The sequence below is a fragment of the Ranitomeya variabilis genome, chromosome 5, assembly GCF_051348905.1.
Source record: "Ranitomeya variabilis isolate aRanVar5 chromosome 5, aRanVar5.hap1, whole genome shotgun sequence".
Lineage (NCBI taxonomy): Eukaryota > Metazoa > Chordata > Amphibia > Anura > Dendrobatidae > Ranitomeya > Ranitomeya variabilis.
This window is the reverse complement of record NC_135236.1, coordinates 22,100,452-22,121,860: the sequence shown is the minus strand read 5'-3', so window position 1 is coordinate 22,121,860 and position 21,409 is coordinate 22,100,452. Positions and strand designations below refer to the sequence as shown.

Here is a 21,409-nt window from a genome sequence, read left to right as displayed (position 1 = left end):
GCTGAAGTAAACTAAAACTATAGTCTTAGAAATCTACCAACTGTTAATAAACACTGATACCTGCTGCCAAAATTTTTTTTTAAACATGGAAAAATGTTACACTGAGCCACAATCAGTCTTAAAATTACACTATACATCAACACAAAGAAACAGACCTGTAAAGACGTTAAACTAAAAAAGGAATTACCTGGTGACTCAGGTAAATGAAAAATGTTGTGCACATCACTCTCTGACACAAAACAGTGATTTACTATTTCAATTTTTTCTTGACATAAAACTCTCTACTTATCTGCACATTTTGGAAACAAATTTTATCAGAAATCTCATGTCTGATTGTGAAAGCTAAGCACAATTTACCGGTACACGCCGCCAACAGTGGTGACTACTTCCGCTAACTCCTCTTCCTGATCTTTTTCCTGAGTAAAACGACAAAATACATGGAAATGACAGAAACATAATATTTAAAAGCAATTGTAGAATGAATTCTGCTATACTGAATATATTTAGAGTGAAACAAATTTTTCAATTTTCACATTGTTCACCAATATTTAGAGTAAAAGTAGATGACAATAATAACAAAGATCTGCAAAGTTAAATTGTTTGAAAAGTAAGAGGTGATTTTTTATATATAATTTGATCTTTGAACTCAGTAAAAATGCCAAATAATTCCTTCACATACAGTTTTTTCATTAAAACTGACTCCATAGAGTTTTTCTTGACCCATACTTTGACTGCTTTGCGTGACCTTTAGAGGATGATTTTTGTGTCATTAGATTGGTTAGAAATTAATGGACATTGTGCTGCTATTGACTGATGTGGACAGAGAAAAAACATTCTTAACCAAGCTTCCAAAGAGTGTGGTGGTGTCCATAGCATCCAATCATAGCATATGTTTCATTTTCCTTCAGCTGTACAAGAACTGAAAGCTGCGTTGTGGTTGTTATGGGGAACAAATGCAGATTTTTTTTGTAGACAGAGTTCATAAGAGTGTGGTGGTGTGCTTACCATGATTACTTTCAGTATTTAGTGGTTGTGATTGACTAAAGTTTTGTTACTAAAAAAGTGATCAAAATGACCACAAGGTGATGTCGCAATTCACCCAACAACTTTTGCCACATTTGTGGCCTCCCTCTTCTGAGATGGAAATTACACTTAAAGGCTTCCCCAGACTAGTATCCAAAGATTGGGACCGGCCCTTTTGTCTGCCCTTATTCACACACTGAGTTCAACTCTTACACATGGTAAGGTTTTTTAATATTAGACAGCATATAACTGTTCTGATCAGGGTTACCTTTCAATGGTGTGCTGGCTTTTATGCTATTTTTGACCAAGAACAATATTACTAAGAACCCTGTGTTATTTATATGCCCTTTTGCTTTTTACTAAGTTTCAGCAGGGTTTTTGCTCATTTTGTTTCTTGTAGGTTTTGAATGCTTTATGGTCAATCTGAACATGTGTTTATGTGTTGCATGGATACCAACCTAAATCAAGCACAATTTTTTTCTTTTTTTCTTTGTGCTTTTGCATTCTGTGCAAGCTAGGATGTGGCTTCCCTCTCCTGAGCTGGAAATTACATTTAAAGGCTTCCCTAGACTGGTGTTTGTAGATGGTAACACGATCCTTTTGTCTGCCCTTATTCACACATTGAGGTCAATTCTGACAAATGGCAATTTTTTTAATATTAGACAGAGTGAACTCTCCCGATTGCCATTTTCAATTAAAAACAGTATTACTGTGAAGGGTTAAACTAATAAAAATTAAAGCAGGCTTCATTTTGTGCTTTTCAACTCCATCTTGCTGTTTTGAGATAAATTTTGTTACTAGGCTAAAGTTCATAGTTGTTATGAGATCTTGATTGTTCTAGTTTGAACAAGAGCATGAGACTGAAGGTGTATTGTTCTACGAGACCTTGACGTACAGGCTGTTCTTGCATTCTTATAGGTCAAGTGTTGCAAGTGTGATTTTATACTATTGGTTGAAGTGTAACTTGCTAAAATTATGAAAAGTGCAACACAATAAACGGGGCTTAGAGATCTGCTCGATCCTCCCAAACAGAGACACACGTCTCCGTCTAGTCATTTTCAGTTGCCGGCAAAGCTCTGTGGATCAATTTGAAAATCACTGAGTCAACCGTGAAGGGTCACTCCAGATCCTCCCTCAACATTACTAAGAACCCTGTGTTATTTAGATGCACTTTTGCTTTTTACTTATTTAGTTACAGCAGGGTTTTTGCTCATTTTGTTTCTTGTAGGTTTTGCATGCTTTATGGCCAATGTGAACATGTGTTTATGTGCTGCATGTGTACAAACTTATTTGAACCTCAATCTTAAGTGTTTTTATATGTGGTTGTTTTGTAGTGAAGAAACAATAAAGGAATATTACGGACTTCGTTAGAAAAGTGTATGATGCTTACTTTGGTGTAAAACTAGTTGATCAGGACAAGTCATGGGCTCTACATGTAGTGTGTTCTGTTTGCGCAGAAGAATTGCAACAGTGGTATAAAGAGAAGAGATCGTTGTTTCATTTTGCATGCCTATGACCTGTAGGGAAATGCAAAATGATAATGATGACTCATACTTTTGTATGTGAAACATGAAGGAATCCAACCTTGAAAATAGCAAGGACATTTTATACCTGGACCTCCTGACAATGATTTGTCCTGTGCCTCATGGTCCAGGACTACCTATCCTTTCATGTCTGGGGAAACTTAAAAATACACCTTATTTAGATGATTCAGAAAATGAAGAGCAGGATTCTGATGAAGACTTCACACTAGTCTTAACGAACCACAGTCTTTTTCACAGCTCAAATTAAATTATTTAGTCATGGACTTAGACCTTCCTAAACATTCTGAAAACTTTTAGGGTCTAGACTAAAGGAAAAAATTCTTCTAGCTCCTGGTACCTGTTTTTTATGGTATAGAAGCAGAGAAAGTAAATTCCCTCCATACTTTTCGCAAGACAATGCTCTAGTGTATTGCAGTGAAAATTTTAACATTGAGTATAATGTGAGTGAGTGATGACTCTTTATTGACTTATCCAGAAAAAAGGCTGGAAGCTGTTCTACTACACAATCACAAAAAGTGTGCTTCAGTTACTCTAGGGCATTCTGTGCACTTAAAGGAGAGCTATGAGAATTGGGATTTTACTGTAAAAAACTTTGCTATGAGGATCACGGATGGTCAATATGTGGTGATCTGAAAATTCTCTATTTGCTCCTTGGGCAGAAAGGAGTATAAATGAAGTACCCATGCTTTTTGCTTGAATTGGACAGCCTGGATAGGACTCATCACTGGAGCCAAAAAAAAGTTGGCCAACGTGAACGTCTTTGCAACCAGGTCTCAAAAGCATAGTTGCCGAAAGTTTAGTTGATTCCACTAAAGTTCTCCTGCCGCTGCTCCATGTTTAGCTTGTACTGGTGAAGCAGTTTATGAAAGCTCTACTGAAAGACTGAGAGACTTTTAAGTATCACGGACTGTCTGAAGCAAAACTGAAGAAGGGCCTTTTTGTGTATCCGGATATTCGGAAACTCATGAAGGATGATGTGTTCCAAACAAAAATAAATGTTGAGTAAAGGGTTTGAAATTCCTTAAAGAAATCATGAAGAAATTTCTATTTAATAACAAAGATAGAAAATGTAAGTCCATTGTGGAGAGCATGCTGAAATGTTTCAAAGCCTTAGGTTGTCTGGTGATGATTTCAGGATATAAAGGAGATAGAATGACCATACCAAGGTAGATGGAATGTGAATATGATGGGGTACTACTGATGGATGCGTCATAGAGAAGATCCGCAAGCCTTCCATAAGAAAAACAATATCAAGAGAGGCTTTGAAGAGAAAAGGAAAGGGCGCAAGAATTAATTTCCAATAATGTTGCAGAATGAAAGTTCAATTAATTTTTATATTTTATATTGTCTACTTTTTTGGCTACAGTAAAGATTTTTTTTGTTTATCTTGCTTGTACATACTTTCACATGCATTTTGTGCAAAATTCATATGTGATGGTTAAATTGTGATAGTTTGAAGTCAGGGCATAAGAAAGCATAAAAATCAGTCATTCGATTTGAAAAAAAAATCATAAACTGACATTTTGCATACCTGTGTAATCATAATAGTAGTAAGGGGATTATCTTACCTTGCCACAGAGTTTGCAGCTGATGTTATCTACAGGCATCTCCACAGTACACTGCTGAGGGTTCTCCATTACATGACTTAGTTCTGTAAATGTAAATAGTATCAGGCATTTTTATTTGACTGAAATTTTATATTTGGGGTTCTTTTGGGTGCGCTTAGACCTAAATAATTAGACCACGGAAATTAAAAATAGATAACATCTAGAAAACGCTCAAAATATCATTAAAAAGTAATTAATTTAATTAATAAATGCATTGCAGGTAAAAGTAAATATTAGAATTACTTCAAATTGACTTGTAGAAAGAGGTCTGACGCTAGTCACTTCTCACAGCCAAGCCGTGAGTCAGAGTGGTCAAGGAATCCAAGGTCAGAAGCCAGGAGGGTACGTCATAAACAGAAGGAAGAGACAAAAGCTTAGTCAGGGAACATTCTGAAGTCAGAGTAATGGGAGGATAACGGATCAGAGGTGAGTCGGATGGACATAACGAAGTCCAAGGTCAGGCAACAGATCAAGCATACAGAATTCAAGAAACAGGTGAGCACAGCACAAACCTCACAAGTTGAATGTACGTCTGGTACAGTTCTGGGAGACGGCTCAGTTAAGAAGCATGGAAATCAACTGGAATAATAAACACATGGAGACAGCCGACGCCTCACAGTCTCAGATTGGATAGTTGTGCTGTCAATCAACACACTGACAGCTCAGCAAGCCCCCAAACCAGATTGAATGGCCAAGCTGTCAATCAATGTAGTGACAGCTTCAGCACACCCCTAAACCAGATTGAATGGTCGTGCTGTCGGTAGCTGCATCCCTGGCACACTGAGGGGTGGAACCATGACACACGGTCCATTAACCACTACAGCAATCTCTGGCTACTGGATGAGAGAGGTGAGAAATAGTCATGAGCAAAACTGTCAAGGTTCAGTTCGGTTCGATTCGCCAAATGTTTGTACGTTTGCCGAACATGTTCGACGAATGTATCTGAACCCCATTAGATTCAATGGAAGGCCAAACCAAATTTATACACAAGACCCTAAGGGGTGACAAAAAGCTTCCCAAACAGCTAAAATGAGGGATATACTCCATGAAAACTGGCATCAATTGACCCGCAATAGAAATTTGCAAATGGCATAGCAGCAGTCAGCCATGAATTTACAGCTTGAAATTGAAATTTGAATGAAGACCCAGTGATTAAGGGAGTTGGGTAAGCCTTCTTATCTGGGAGCCCTGATACCTCATGCAGCACTTCCATTCTTGTTTTATTACTCTAGCCACGCTCAAATGGCACAAACATCAGTTTCATAAACTGCTATTGATAGAAAACAGTCAGTCGTGGCCCATGTGTCAGTAATCAGGGTCTGGTCCAACATTTACAGCTTGAAATTTAAGCTTTAATGAGGACCTGCTGGTTAAGGGAGCAGTGCAATCCTTCTTAACTGGTAGCTCAGATACATCATGCAACAGCTCAATTTTTTTTTAGTTTTTTTATCAACACTGGTAGTTGACTAAAACTAAGTACAGGCCTGCCGGTCTGGGAGCCATACTGCAACAGGTACCACACATGATGGAAAAACAACTTGGAGCACAAATATTTCCCCAAATTAGGAGCAGATGACAGGAAATGTGTCATCAATTTACCAACAAAAGAAATTTCATAATGGCACAGCAGTAGTCAGCCATGTGCCTGGAATTAGGTATCAGGGTCTGAGCCAGCATTTAGAACTTTGAATGGATGTTTCAATGAAGACGTGGTGGATAAGAGAGCAGTGTAAGCCTTTTTATCTGGGACACTGATACCTCATGAAATACCTCCATTTTTTTTTTTTACAGCCACACTCTTAAGATTGTCTACAAGTGTATTTCAATACTCCAGCATGCGCGCTGTTATGATCCTTAGTGGCTGAGGATCACGAATAGACCAGCAAGTGAATAAACTAAGGACAAGCTCTAGGGAGATGGTAACTGGACTGATCACAAATCTGAACCTATCCAAAACAACTAGAGGTAGCCGGTGAACGTGCCTGAAAAATTCCTAGACGTCTCGAGCCAGCCTGAGGAACTAGCTACCCCTAAAGAGAAAGAAAGACCTCGCTTGCCTCCAGAAAAATAATCCCCAAAGATATAGAAGCCCCCAACAAATATTAACGGTGAAGTAAGAAGAAGGCACATACGTAGGGATGAAATCAGATTTGTTGTGAACTATACTTTTTGGCTCCCTCTTGTGGCCACTAGCGGTATGACACTTGGATTGTCTTTCCCCAGGTTGGTACCCACCTGGTTCGTTAGGCCTTGGGTGTTCCTATTTAAACTTCCTGGATACTCAGTCTAGTGTCTGGAATCGATGTAATCAGTCTATGTCTGTTTTCTCCTGACTCCTGGTCTCCTGGTTTTTGCAAGATAAGCTAAGTTCTGCTTTCTTATTTTTGTTCATTTGCATTTGCTCTTATTTTGTTCCAGCTTGTTCAAAATGTGATTTCTGTTTTTGCTGGAAGCTCTAGGGGGCTGATATTCTCCCCCCACACCGTTAGTCGGTGCGGGGGTTCTTGGATATTCAGCGTGGATATTTTTATAGGGTTTTTGCTGACCGCATAAGTCCTCTTCCTATTTTCTGCTATTAATTAGTGGGCCTCTCTTTGCTAAATCTAGTTCATTCTTACGTTTGTCTTTTCTTCTTACCTCACCGTTATTATTTGCTGGGGGCTTGTATTATAACTTTGGGGTCTTTTCTCTGGAGGCAAGTGAGGTCTTATTTTCTCTGAAAGGGTTAGTTAGTTCTCCGGCTGGTGCGAGACGTCTAGAATCAACGTAGGTACGTTCCCCGGCTACTTCTAGTTGTTGTGCTAGGATCAGATATGCGGTCAGCCAAGTTACCACTTCCCTATGAGCTGGTTTTTGTGTTTGCGGACTTAGCTGGAAGTCCTGAGATCCTCTACCACTAGGATCATAACACAGATTCAGCAAAAGAGGCCCACTAGTACTAGAAAGCAGAAAATAGAGCAGGGGTCTATGCGATCAATAAAAAACCCTTACAAAATATCCATCCTGAGATTTCAAGAACCCACGCACCAACTAATGGTGTGTGGGGAGAAACTCAGTCCACTAGAGCATCCAGCAAGCAAGGGAATCACATTTTAGCAAGCTGGACAAGAAAACATGATAAACACTGCTGATCAAAAAATGAGCAAACAAAACTTAGCTTGTCCTGGATGGACTGGGAGCAAGGTAGTCAGAAGGAATCTGAGTAGCACTGATTACATCGACAGCCGGCATCAAGTGGAAGTAAAACAGAGCTATATAGGAACCTCCCAGAGGATAACGAACCAGCTGATAGCCAGAGACCAGCAGGATAACAAACAAAGCCACCAGGGGGAGCCCAAAGCAAAAGTCACACCATACCACCAGTGACCACAAGAGGGAGCCTGAAAACAGAGTTCACAACAGTACCCCCCCTTTAAGGAGGGGTCACCGAACCCTCATGAAAACCCCCAGGGCGATCAGGATGAGCCACATGGAAGGCACGAACCAAATCGGCCGCATGAACATCAGAGGCGACAACCCAAGAATTATCCTCCTGACCATAGCCCTTCCACTTGACCAAATACTGGAGCCTCCGTCTAGAAACATGAGAATCCAAGATCTTCTCCACCACGTATTCCAATTCTCCCTCAACCAACACCGGGGCAGGAGGCTCAACCGGAGGAACCACAGGTACCACATACCTCCACAACAACGAGCGATGGAACACATTATGAATAGCAAATGATGCCGGGAGGTCCAGACGGAATGACACAGGGCCAAGGACTTCCAGAATCTTATAAGGACCGATAAACCGAGGCTTGAACTTAGGAGAGGAGACCTTCATAGGAACGAAGCGAGAAGACAACCACACCAAGTCCCCAACGCGAAGTCGGGGACCCACACAGCGACGGCGGTTGGCAAAGAGCTGAGCCTTCTCTTGTGACAACTTCAAATTGTCCACCACATGATTCCAAATCTGATGCAACCTATCCACCACAACATCCACTCCAGGACAGTCAGAAGGCTCCACCTGACCCGAGGAAAAACGAGGATGAAACCCCGAATTACAAAAAAAAGGAGAAACCAAAGTAGCAGAACTAGCCCGATTATTAAGGGCAAACTCGGCCAACGGCAAAAAAGTAACCCAGTCGTCCTGGTCAGCAGAAACAAAACATCTTAAATAAGTCTCCAAGGTCTGATTAGTTCGCTCGGTTTGGCCATTCATCTGAGGATGGAAGGCCGACGAAAAAGACAATTCAATGCCCAACTTAGCACAAAAGGTCCGCCAAAATCTAGACACAAACTGGGATCCTCTGTCAGAAACAATGTTCTCAGGAATCCCGTGCAAACGAACCACATTTTGAAAAAACAGTGGAACCAACTCGGAGGAGGAAGGCAACTTAGGCAAGGGCACCAAATGGACCATCTTAGAAAAACGATCACACACCACCCAGATGACAGACATTCTCTGAGAGACAGGGAGATCTGAAATAAAATCCATGGAAATGTGCGTCCAAGGCCTCTTCGGGACAGGCAAAGGTAACAGCAAACCACTGGCACGAGAACAGCAAGGCTTAGCCCGAGCACAAATTCCACAAGACTGCACAAAGGAACGCACATCCCGCGACAAGGAAGGCCACCAAAAAGACCTGGCCACCAAGTCTCTGGTACCAAATATTCCAGGATGGCGCACCAACACCGAAGAATGAACCTCGGAGATGACTCTGTTGGTCCATCTATCCGGGACAAACAGTCTTTCCGGTGGACAGCGGTCAGGTCTATTCACCTGAAACTCTTGCAGCACACGTCGCAAATCTGGGGAGATGGCAGACAAAATCACCCCTTCTCTAAGGATACCAGCCGGCTCTGAATCTCCAGGAGAGTCAGGCACAAAACTCCTAGAAAGAGCATCAGCCTTCACATTCTTCGAACCCGGCAGGTACGAGACCATGAAATCAAAACGAGAGAAAAACAACGACCAACGAGCCTGTCTGGGATTCAGCCGCTTGGCCGACTCGAGATAAATCAAATTCTTGTGATCAGTCAAGACCACCACACGATGTTTAGCTCAATCGAGCCAATGTCGCCACTCCTCAAATGCCCACTTCATAACCAACAGCTCCCGATTGCCGACATCATAATTCCGCTCGGCAGGCGAAAACTTTCTTGAAAAGAAAGCACATGGCTTCATCACAGAGCCATCGGGGTTTCTCTGCGACAAAACAGCCCCCGCTCCAATCTCGGAAGCATCAACCTCCACCTGGAAGGGAAGTGAGACATCTGGCTGACATAAGACCGGAGCCGAAGAAAACCGACGCTTCAGCTCCCGAAAGGCCTCCACAGCTGCAGAAGACCAATTAGTCACATCAGAACCCTTCTTGGTCAAATCCGTCAAAGGCTTAACAACACCAGAAAAATTAGCTATGAAGCGACAGTAAAAATTAGCAAAACCCAAGAACTTCTGAAGACTCTTAACAGATGTAGGCTGCGTCCATTCATGAATAGCCTGAACCTTGACTGGGTCCATCTCAATAGTAGAAGGAGAAAAAATGAAACCCAAAAAAGAAATCTTCTGGACTCCAAAAAGACATTTTGAGCCCTTCACAAATAAAGCATTGTCACGCAGGACCTGAAAGACCATCCTGACCTGCTTAACATGAGACTCCCAATCATCCGAAAAAAAACTGAATATCATCCAGATACACAATCATAAACTTATCCAGATATTCACGGAAGATGTCATGCATAAAGGACTGAAACACTGAAGGAGCATTAGAAAGTCCAAAAGGCATCACCAAGTACTCAAAATGGCCTTCAGGCGTATTAAATGCAGTTTTCCATTCATCACCCTGTTTTATACGCACAAGGTTATACGCACCACGAAGATCTATCTTGGTGAACCAACTAGACCTCCTAATGCGAGCAAACAAGTCAGTTAACAATGGCAAAGGATACTGAAATTTGACCGTGATTTTATTCAACAGGCGATAATCAATACAGGGTCTCAGGGAACCATCCTTTTTAGCCACAAAAAAGAATCCTGCACCAAGAGGGGATGAGGACGGGCGAATATGTCCCTTCTCTAAAGACTCCTTTATATAACTCCGCATGGCAGCATGCTCCGGCACAGATAAATTGAAAAGTCGTCCCTTAGGAAACTTACTACCAGGAATCAAATTTATAGCACAATCACAGTCCCTATGAGGAGGTAGAGAATTGAGTTTGGGCTCCTCAAATACATCCTGGTAGTCTGACAAAAACGTAGGGACTTCAGAAGGAGTGGACGAAGCAATTGACACCACAGGAGCGTCACCATGAATTCCCTGACAACCCCAACTTGACACCGACATAGCTTTCCAATCCAGGACTGGATTATGAGTCTGCAACCATGGTAGACCCAACAGGTCGACATCATGCAAATTATGCAGTACAAGAAAGCGAATCACCTCCTGATGAACAGGAGTCATGCACATGGTCACTTGTGTCCAGTACTGAGGTCTATTCGTAGCCAATGGTGTAGAATCAATTTCCCTTAGTGGAATAGGGAATTTTAAAGGCTCCAAATCAAATCCACAGCGCCTGGCAAATGACCAATCCATCAGACTCAGGGCGGCACCTGAATCTACAAAAGCATTAACCGGGTAAGATGACAGGGAACAAATCAGGGTAACAGACAAAATGAACTTAGGCTATAAAGTACCAATGGTGACAGATTTATCAACCTTTTTTTTGTGCTTAGAGCATGCTGAGATAACATGAGCTGCGTCACCACAGTAAAAGCACAACCCATTTTGCCGTCTATAATTTTGCCGTTCACTTCTGGTCAGAATTCTGTCACATTGCATAGATTCAGGTGTCTGTTCAGAAGACACCGCCAAATGATGCACAGGTTTGCGCTCCCGCAAACGCTGATCAATCTGAATGGCCAGAGTCATTGACTCATTCAGACCTGCAGGCGTAGGGAACCCCACCATGACATTCTTAATGGCTTCAGAAAGACCTTCTCTGAAATTTGCAGCCAGGGCACACTCATTCCACTGAGTAAGCACCGACCATTTCCGAAATTTCTGGCAGTACACCTCTGCTTCATCTTGCCCCTGCGAGAGGGCCAATAATGTTTTTTCAGCCTGGATCTCAAGATTAGGTTCCTCATAGAGCAATCCAAGGGCTAGAAAAAACGCATCTACACTAAGCAATGCAGGATCCCCTGGCGCCAAGGCGAAGGCCCAATCTTGAGGGTCACCACGCAAAAAGGAAATGATTTTCTTAACTTGCTGAACGGCATCACCAGAGGAACGAGGTTTCAAAGAAAGAAACAACTTACAATTGTTCCTAAAATTCAGGAACCTAGATCTATCTCCAGAAAACAACTCCGGAATAGGTATTCTAGGCTCTGACATAGGACTGTGAACAACAAAATCCTGAATGCTTTGAACCCTAGCAGCAAGATGATCCAGACTGGAAGCCAAGCTCTGGACATCCATGTCAGCAGCTGAACTCAGAGCCACACCAAGATTAAGAGGAGGAGAGAAGCTAGTCACAGCAGCTAGACACACGGCAAAAAAAAAAAAAAATTCTCAAGGCTTCTTTTCTCCTGCTTCTGCCATGCAATTAACACTTTTGTGGCTGGCTGTACTGTTATGATCCTTAGTGGCTGAGGATCACGAATAGACCAGCAAGTGAATAAACTAAGGACAAGCTCTAGGGAGATGGTAACTGGACTGATCGCAAATCTGAACCTATCCAAAACAACTAGAGGTAGCCGGTGAACGTGCCTAAAAAATTCCTAGACGTCTCGAGCCAGCCTGAGGAACTAGCTACCCCTAAAGAGAAAGAAAGACCTCGCTTGCCTCCAGAGAAATAATCCCCAAAGATATAGAAGCCCCCAACAAATATTAACGGTGAAGCAAGAAGAAGGCACATACGTAGGGATGAAATCAGATTCAGCAAAAGAGGCCCACTAGTACTAGAAAGCAGAAAATAGAGCAGGGGTCTATGCGATCAATAAAAAACCCTTACAAAATATCCATCCTGAGATTTCAAGAACCCACGCACCAACTAATGGTGTGTGGGGAGAAACTCAGTCCACTAGAGCATCCAGCAAGCAAGGGAATCACATTTTAGCAAGCTGGACAAGAAAACATGATAAACACTGCTGATCAAAAAATGAGCAAACAAAACTTAGCTTGTCCTGGATGGACTGGGAGCAAGGTAGTCAGAAGGAATCTGAGTAGCACTGATTACATCGACAGCCGGCAACAAGTGGAAGTAAAACAGAGCTATATAGGAACCTCCCAGAGGATAACGAACCAGCTGATAGCCAGAGACCAGCAGGATAACAAACAAAGCCACCAGGGGGAGCCCAAAGCAAAAGTCACACCATACCACCAGTGACCACAAGAGGGAGCCTGAAAACAGAGTTCACAACAGCGCGCATCTCTTTTCAGGGGTGGAAGCATCTGGCTAAATTTACTCTTGTACTGTGGATCTAACAGAGTGGCAATCCAGTAGTCAGCACTAATTCTATCCCAACAATATGGGCATTGTGTTGAAGATAAAGTAGGAAGATGGCACTCATGTGTCGGGCGCTTTCATGAGGTCCAAGTCCATGTTGTGTTGGTTGCGGAGAAACACTAAAGATTGCTTCCTCTGTCCCCTCCTGTCAACCAGAGAACAAGAGAGTATAATTATCCTTTTCATCTATTGACTGTTGTGTCTCTATCACCTAGTCCTCCTCTATTTGTTCCTCAGCTCTTGCACCTTCACTAACAGTTTGTCTGGTACCACGAGCCCCCCCTTGATTGCTCTAAGCCACACTCCCATAGCACAAGCCTGTGTGACTATAGTCCACAAATGTGAGATATTGTTATTCTTTCTGCATCCTCCTCTGCTTCCAACTATAAGTTCATCACCTTCTGACACAGACTATTCAAAGTGTGCTCCAGCATGTAGATGACAGGAATAGTTATGCTGATGATGGCATCATCAAAGCTATCCATCTTAGTAGCCATTTCAAAGCTGTGCAGAAAGGTGCAGAGGTCCTTCTCCTGTGCCTCTTCCGCAAACGTGATTTGCACTACGCCTGGACTGCGTTGACCCAGGCTCTTCAAAAGGACATACTGCAGCAGTGCTCATCGCTGCTGCCACAGCTGCTGCAACAGGTACAGAGTAGAATTCCACCATGTCAGAACATCGATAATCATATGATTAACCTCTAGGCTGAAAGACCTCTGTAGTAAAGTTGAGCGACTTTTGCTTTTTTAGGATCGAGTCGGGTTTCGCGAAACCCGACTTTGTCAAAAGTCGAGTCGAGTGAAATCGGCCGATTATCGCGAAAAGTCGGGGATCGACCGAAACACGAAACCCAATGTAAGTCAATGGGGAATCAATGTCGGCAGTGAGTGGAGGACAGGAAAACACCTACAGTGCCCATTTTAATGCCAAAAACATCAATTCTTGTTACTGAAGCTTGTCAATCTTAATTTACCTTATAACAATAGTTAGGGATTGGAAATTGGGGGTGATTTGGCTAAGTTTTTCGTGGGCCCACCCAGGAAGCGCGGAATACATCACGGCGGTGGAGCAGGGAGAGGTCAGTATTTCAACTTTGCAAGTGCAGTGGTCCTGATCAAGCAGGGGGGGGGCACTCGTTCGCTTTGGCACTGGCACAGGGCCCCTCAAAGTACAGCGGTGTGTTTGCACAGTGGGGTTGCCTCCCACCGGCAGCGACACTTTTGCGTACTCTGAGGGGCCCTGTGCCAGTGACGTCGCCAATGAGTATGCCCCCCCACCTGATGAAAGAACCTGCACTTTCATCTGCACCTTCCTCTTTGTCACCATGTAAGGTGGTATAGTATGCGGGAAGGGGAACCTGACTTTCAGCAGGGTCAGATTCTGGCTGTGTAGAATGCAAGGGGAATGTAGTAGTCTGGGTCAATGTACCACAAGACTCATCTAGCACTGGCTGGGCAATGGGCAGGATGGAGGAGGAAACACAGATATAGGTCCAAATAATAAAGTGGGCTAAATGCAGTTCAAAATTGGTAACAGGACTAACCAGGCGGCATTGCTTTGTGCAGTGGAGTAGAAAACCCTGGAGTGGCAGACACCGTTAGTAGGGCCCAACTGTTATGACCCCAATGGCGAGGGTCTCAGAGGAACGTGGAAGTCTGCAGAATACAAAAATCCAGCTCATAGGGCAGTGGTAACTGGGCTGACCATATATCTACTCCTAACGCCAACACTAGAAGTAGCCGGGGATCATTCCTACGTTGATTCTAGATGACACGCGCCAGCCGGAGAATCTAGCTACCCCTAGTAGAGGAAAACAAAGACCTTTCTTGCCTCCAGAGAAGGGGACCCCAAAGCTGGATAGAAGCCCCCCACAAATAATGACGGTGAGGTAAGAGGAAATGACAAACACAGAAATGAACCAGGTTTAGCACAGAGAGGCCCGCTTACTGATAGCAGAATAAAGAAAGGTAACTTATATGGTCAACAAAAACCCTATCAAAATCCACACTGGAAATTCAAGAACCCCCGAACCGTCTAACGGTCCGGGGGGAGAACACCAGCCCCCTAGAGCTTCCAGCAAAGGTCAGGATATAGATTTGGAACAAGCTGGACAAAAATACAAAACCAAAACAAATAGCAAAAAGCAAAAGGCAGACTTAGCTGATATAACTGGAACCAGGATCAGTAGACAAGAGCACAGCAGACTAGCTCTGATAACTACGTTGCCAGGCATTGAACTGAAGGTCCAGGGAGCTTATATAGCAACACCCCTAACTAACGACCCAGGTGCGGATAAAAGGAATGACAGAAAAACCAGAGTCAAAAAAACTAGTAACCACTAGAGGGAGCAAAAAGCAAATTCACAACAGTACCCCCCCCTTAGTGAGGGGTCACCGAACCCTCACCACGACCACCAGGGCGATCAGGATGAGCGGCATGAAAGGCACGAACTAAATCGGCCGCATGAACATCAGAGGCGACCACCCAGGAATTATCCTCCTGACCATAGCCCTTCCACTTGACCAGGTACTGAAGCCTCCGCCTGGAGAGGCGAGAATCCAAGATCTTCTCCACCACGTACTCCAACTCGCCCTCAACCAACACCGGAGCAGGAGGCTCAGCAGAAGGAACTACAGGCACAATGTACCGCCGCAACAAGGACCTATGAAATACATTGTGAATAGCAAACGACACAGGAAGATCCAGACGAAAAGATACAGGATTAAGGATTTCCAATATCTTGTAAGGCCCAATAAAACGAGGTTTAAATTTGGGAGAGGAGACCTTCATAGGAACAAAGCGGGAAGAAAGCCACACCAAATCCCCAACGCGTAGTCGGGGACCCACACCGCGGCGGCGGTTGGCAAAGCGCTGAGCCTTCTCCTGTGACAACTTCAAGTTGTCCACCACATGATTCCAGATCTGCTGCAACCTATCCACCACAGAATCCACCCCAGGACAGTCAGAAGGCTCCACATGACCCGAAGAAAAGCGAGGATGGAAACCAGAGTTGCAGAAAAAAGGCGAAACCAAGGTGGCGGAACTAGCCCGATTATTAAGGGCAAACTCAGCCAACGGCAAGAATGTCACCCAATCGTCCTGATCAGCAGAGACAAAACACCTCAAATAAGCCTCCAAAGTCTGATTGGTTCGCTCCGTCTGTCCATTAGTCTGAGGATGGAAAGCAGACGAAAACGACAAATCAATGCCCATCCTACTACAAAAGGATCGCCAGAACCTGGAAACGAACTGGGATCCTCTGTCTGACACAATATTCTCAGGGATGCCGTGCAAACGAACCACGTTCTGGAAAAACACAGGAACCAGATCGGAAGAGGAAGGCAGCTTAGGCAAAGGAACCAAATGGACCATCTTGGAGAAGCGATCACATATCACCCAGATAACGGACATGCCCTGAGATAGCGGAAGATCAGAAATGAAATCCATGGAGATATGTGTCCAAGGTCTCTTCGGGACAGGCAAGGGCAAGAGCAAACCGCTGGCACGAGAACAGCAAGGCTTAGCTCGAGCACAAGTCCCACAGGACTGCACAAATGACCGCACATCCCTTGACAAGGAAGGCCACCAAAAGGACCTGGCCACCAGATCTCTGGTGCCAAAAATTCCCGGGTGACCTGCCAACACCGAGGAATGAACCTCGGAAATGACTCTGCTGGTCCACTTATCCGGGACAAACAGTCTGTCAGGTGGACAAGACTCAGGCCTATCAGCCTGAAATCTCTGCAACACACGTCGCAGATCCGGAGAAATAGCTGACAAGATAACTCCATCTTTAAGAATACCAACAGGATCAGCGACTCCAGGAGCATCAGGCACAAAGCTCCTAGAAAGAGCATCGGCCTTCACATTCTTTGAACCTGGTAAATACGAGACAACAAAATCAAAGCGGGAGAAAAACAATGACCAGCGGGCCTGTCTCGGATTAAGGCGTTTAGCAGACTCGAGATACATCAGATTTTTGTGATCAGTCAAGACCACCACACGATGCTTAGCACCCTCGAGCCAATGACGCCACTCCTCAAATGCCCATTTCATGGCCAACAACTCCCGATTGCCCACATCATAATTTCGCTCGGCAGGCGAAAATTTCCTAGAGAAAAAGGCACAAGGCTTCATAACAGAGCAACCAGGGCCTCTCTGCGACAAAACGGCCCCTGCCCCAATCTCCGAAGCATCCACCTCAACCTGAAAGGGAAGTGAGACGTCAGGCTGGCACAAAACAGGCGCCGAAGTAAACCGGCGTTTCAACTCCTGGAAAGCCTCCACGGCAGCAGGAGCCCAGTTAGCTACATCGGAGCCCTTCTTGGTCATATCCGTCAAAGGTTTCACAATGCTAGAAAAATTAGCGATAAAACGACGGTAGAAGTTAGCGAAGCCCAAGAACTTCTGAAGACTCTTAACTGACGAGGGCTGAGTCCAATCAAGAATAGCTCGGACCTTGACTGGGTCCATCTCCACAGCAGAAGGGGAAAAAATGAACCCCAAAAAGGGAACCTTCTGTACACCAAAGAGACACTTTGAGCCCTTGACAAACAAAGAATTTTCACGCAAAATTTTAAAGACCAACCTGACCTGCTCCACATGCGAATCCCAATTATCAGAAAAAACCAAAATATCATCCAGATAAACAATCAAAAATTTATCCAGATACTTCCGGAAAATGTCATGCATAAAGGACTGAAAAACTGAAGGCGCATTGGAGAGCCCAAAAGGCATCACCAAGTACTCAAAATGACCTTCGGGCGTATTGAATGCGGTTTTCCATTCATCACCTTGCTTAATGCGCACAAGGTTGTACGCACCACGAAGGTCTATCTTGGTGAACCACTTGGCACCCTTAATCCGGGCAAACAAGTCAGACAACAGCGGTAAAGGATACTGAAATTTGACAGTGATCTTATTTAAAAGCCGATAATCAATACAAGGTCTCAAAGATCCGTCCTTTTTTGCCACAAAAAAGAATCCCGCACCAAGAGGGGAAGAAGACGGACGAATATGTCCTTTTTCCAGAGACTCCTTGATATATGAACGCATAGCGGTATGTTCAGGTACCGACAGATTAAACAGTCTTCCCTTAGGAAATTTACTGCCTGGGATCACATCTATAGCACAGTCACAGTCCCTATGAGGAGGCAGTGCACTGGACTCAGACTCACTGAAGACATCCTGATAATCAGACAAATACTCCGGAACTTCCGAAGGCGTAGAAGAAGCAATAGACACAGGCAGGGAATCCTCATGAATACCACGACAGCCCCAACTTGAGACTGACATAGCCTTCCAGTCCAGGACTGGATTATGGGTCTGTAACCATGGCAGCCCTAAAACGACCAAATCATGCATTTTATGTAAAACCAGGAAACGTATCACCTCGCGGTGTTCAGGAGTCATGCACATGGTAACCTGAGTCCAATACTGCGGTTTATTTGCTGCCAATGGTGTAGCATCAATACCCCTAAGAGGAATAGGATTTTCTAATGGTTCAAGAGTAAATCCACAGCGCTTAGCAAATGAGAGATCCATGAGACTCAGGGCAGCACCTGAATCTACAAACGCCATGACAGGATAAGATGACAGTGAGCAAATCAAAGTTACAGACAGAATAAATTTAGGTTGCAAATTACCAACGGTGACAGGACTAACAACCTTAGCTATACGTTTAGAGCATGCTGAGATAACATGTGTAGAATCACCACAGTAGTAGCACAAGCCATTCCGGCGTCTATGAATTTTCCGCTCATTTCTAGTCAGGATTCTATCACATTGCATTAAATCAGGTGTCTGTTCAGACAACACCATGAGGGAATTTGCGGTTTTTCTATCACATTGCACCGAATTAGGTGTCTGTTCAGACAACACCATGAGGGAATTTGCGGTTTTGCGCTCCCGCAACCGCCGGTCAATTTGAATAGCCAGTGCCATAGTATCATTCAGACCTGTGGGAATGGGAAAACCCACCATAACATTCTTAATGGCTTCAGAAAGGCCATTTCTAAAATTAGCGGCCAGTGCACACTCGTTCCAATGTGTCAGCACGGACCATTTCCGAAATTTTTGGCAATACACTTCAGCCTCGTCCTGCCCCTGAGACATAGACAGCAAGGCCTTTTCTGCCTGAATCTCAAGATTGGGTTCCTCATAAAGTAAACCGAGCGCCAGAAAAAATGCATCAAGATCAGCCAATGCCGGATCTCCTGGCGCCAGCGAAAAAGCCCAATCCTGAGGGTCGCCCCGTAAGAACGAAATAACTATTTTTACTTGCTGAGCAGAATCTCCTGATGAACAGGGTCTCAGGGACAAAAACAATTTACAATTATTCACGAAATTCCTAAACTTAAACCTGTCTCCGGAAAACAGTTCAGGAATCGGTATTTTAGGTTCTGACCTAGGATTTCTGATAACATAGTCTTGTATGCCCTGCACACGAGTAGCCAGCTGGTCCACACTTGTAATCAAGGTCTGGACATTCATGTCTGCAGCAAGCATAGCCACTCTGAGGTAAAGGGGAAGGAGAAAAAAAAAACTCAGAATCTTCTTTCTTATAATCCCTCTTCTGCAATGCATTAAACATTCAATACTGGCCTGGCAAACTGTTATGACCCCAATGGCGAGGGTCTCAGAGGAACGTGGAAGTCTGCAGAATACAAAAATCCAGCTCATAGGGCAGTGGTAACTGGGCTGACCATATATCTACTCCTAACGCCAACACTAGAAGTAGCCGGGGATCATTCCTACGTTGATTCTAGATGACACGCGCCAGCCGGAGAATCTAGCTACCCCTAGTAGAGGAAAACAAAGACCTTTCTTGCCTCCAGAGAAGGGGACCCCAAAGCTGGATAGAAGCCCCCCACAAATAATGACGGTGAGGTAAGAGGAAATGACAAACACAGAAATGAACCAGGTTTAGCACAGAGAGGCCCGCTTACTGATAGCAGAATAAAGAAAGGTAACTTATATGGTCAACAAAAACCCTATCAAAATCCACACTGGAAATTCAAGAACCCCCGAACCGTCTAACGGTCCGGGGGGAGAACACCAGCCCCCTAGAGCTTCCAGCAAAGGTCAGGATATAGATTTGGAACAAGCTGGACAAAAATACAAAACCAAAACAAATAGCAAAAAGCAAAAGGCAGACTTAGCTGATATAACTGGAACCAGGATCAGTAGACAAGAGCACAGCAGACTAGCTCTGATAACTACGTTGCCAGGCATTGAACTGAAGGTCCAGGGAGCTTATATAGCAACACCCCTAACTAACGACCCAGGTGCGGATAAAAGGAATGACAGAAAAACCAGAGTCAAAAAAACTAGTAACCACTAGAGGGAGCAAAAAGCAAATTCACAACACCCAACCACACTAGTAGGCCAAATGCAGTTTAATATTAAAAATGTAGGCCGAAAGCCTGAAGATTGAAGCTCAGGAAAATAACACAGGACAGCACCAAGGTGCGGCAGACACCGTTACTAGGCCCACCCAAACTAGTAGCCCAAATGCAGTTTAAAATTCTACATACAGGCCGAAAGCCTGAGGATTGAAGCTCAGCTTTTTTCCGTGGAGGACAACAACAAGGAGCAGCAGACACCGTTAGTAGGCCCACCCAAACTAGTAGCCCAAATGCAGTTTAAAATTCTACATACAGACCGAAAGCCTGAAGATTGAAGCTCAGCTTTTTTCCGTGGAGGACAACACCAAGGAGCGGCAGACACCGTTAGTAGGCCCACCCAAACTAGTAGCCCAAATGCAGTTTAAAATTCTACATACAGGCCGAAAGCCTGAAGATTGAAGCTCAGGAAAATAACACAGGACAACACCAAGGTGTGGCAGACACCGTTAATAGGCCCAACCAAAGTAGTAGGCCAAATGCAGTTTAATATTTAAAATGTAGTCCGAAAGCCTGAAGATTGAAGCTCAGCTTTTTCAGTATAGGACAGCGGTATTGAGTGGCATAGACAGACAAAGGTAGTATGCGTTAAATAAAAAAGTTGGCTCTATGCAGTTTTAAATTGGTTACAGGGGTACACAGGCAGCATTGGTTGGGTCAGCGGAGGACGATTGGAAGGAGGGACCGCAGACAAACTTACTAGGCCTAAAATAAAAAGTAGGCTCTATGCAGGTTTAAATAGGTTACAGGGGTACACAGGCAGCATTGGTGTGGTCAGCGGAGGACAATTGGAAGGAGGGACCGCAGACAGACTTACTAGGCCTAATATAAAAAAGTAGGCTCAATGCAGGTTTAAATAGGTTACAGGGGTACACAGGCAGCATTGGTGTGGTCAGCGAAGGACGATTGCACAGAGGGGCAGGCACAGTTACTAGGGCCAAAAAAGTAATAGGCAAAATGCAGTTAAAAATAGGTTACAGGAGTACGCAGGCGGCCTAGCTTTGTTCAGTGGAGGACAACTGTAAGGAGTGTCTGACACAGTTAGTAGGCCAAAATAATAAAGTGAGGTTAATGTCTGTCAAAAAAAAATATTCACAAATAAACAGGTGGCATACCTAGGTACAGGGGTGGGCTCCTCTGCTGACTTGCAGACAGTGGTAGTTGGCGCAAAGTATTAACTGGTGTAAATGTAGGACAGGGCCCCTGAATATTTTTACTAGCATCAATCATGTCAACAAATTGGTATTGGCAGTGCCATTGAAGGATTTAACAGCACAGACTAAACAGTGGTGGAGCAGTGAGAGGTAATTTTGCAAGTGGTAGAGCACGGTTTGAGCTG

The 21,409-nt window shown here is 44.0% G+C and overlaps 1 protein-coding gene across 1 annotated transcript in view; it reads right to left on the bottom strand.

The window, feature by feature from the left end:
• LOC143774712 (uncharacterized) overlaps positions 1-21,409 on the bottom strand; it is a 689,954-nt gene that overhangs the window by 206,530 nt on the left and 462,015 nt on the right. Inside the window, exons 8-9 of the mRNA XM_077262476.1 lie at positions 4,136-4,218; positions 358-416 (exon numbers count right to left, since the gene is read on the bottom strand). Of these exons, the coding sequence (XP_077118591.1) occupies positions 358-416; positions 4,136-4,218 (142 nt within the window). The remainder of the gene's footprint in view (positions 1-357; positions 417-4,135; positions 4,219-21,409) is intronic.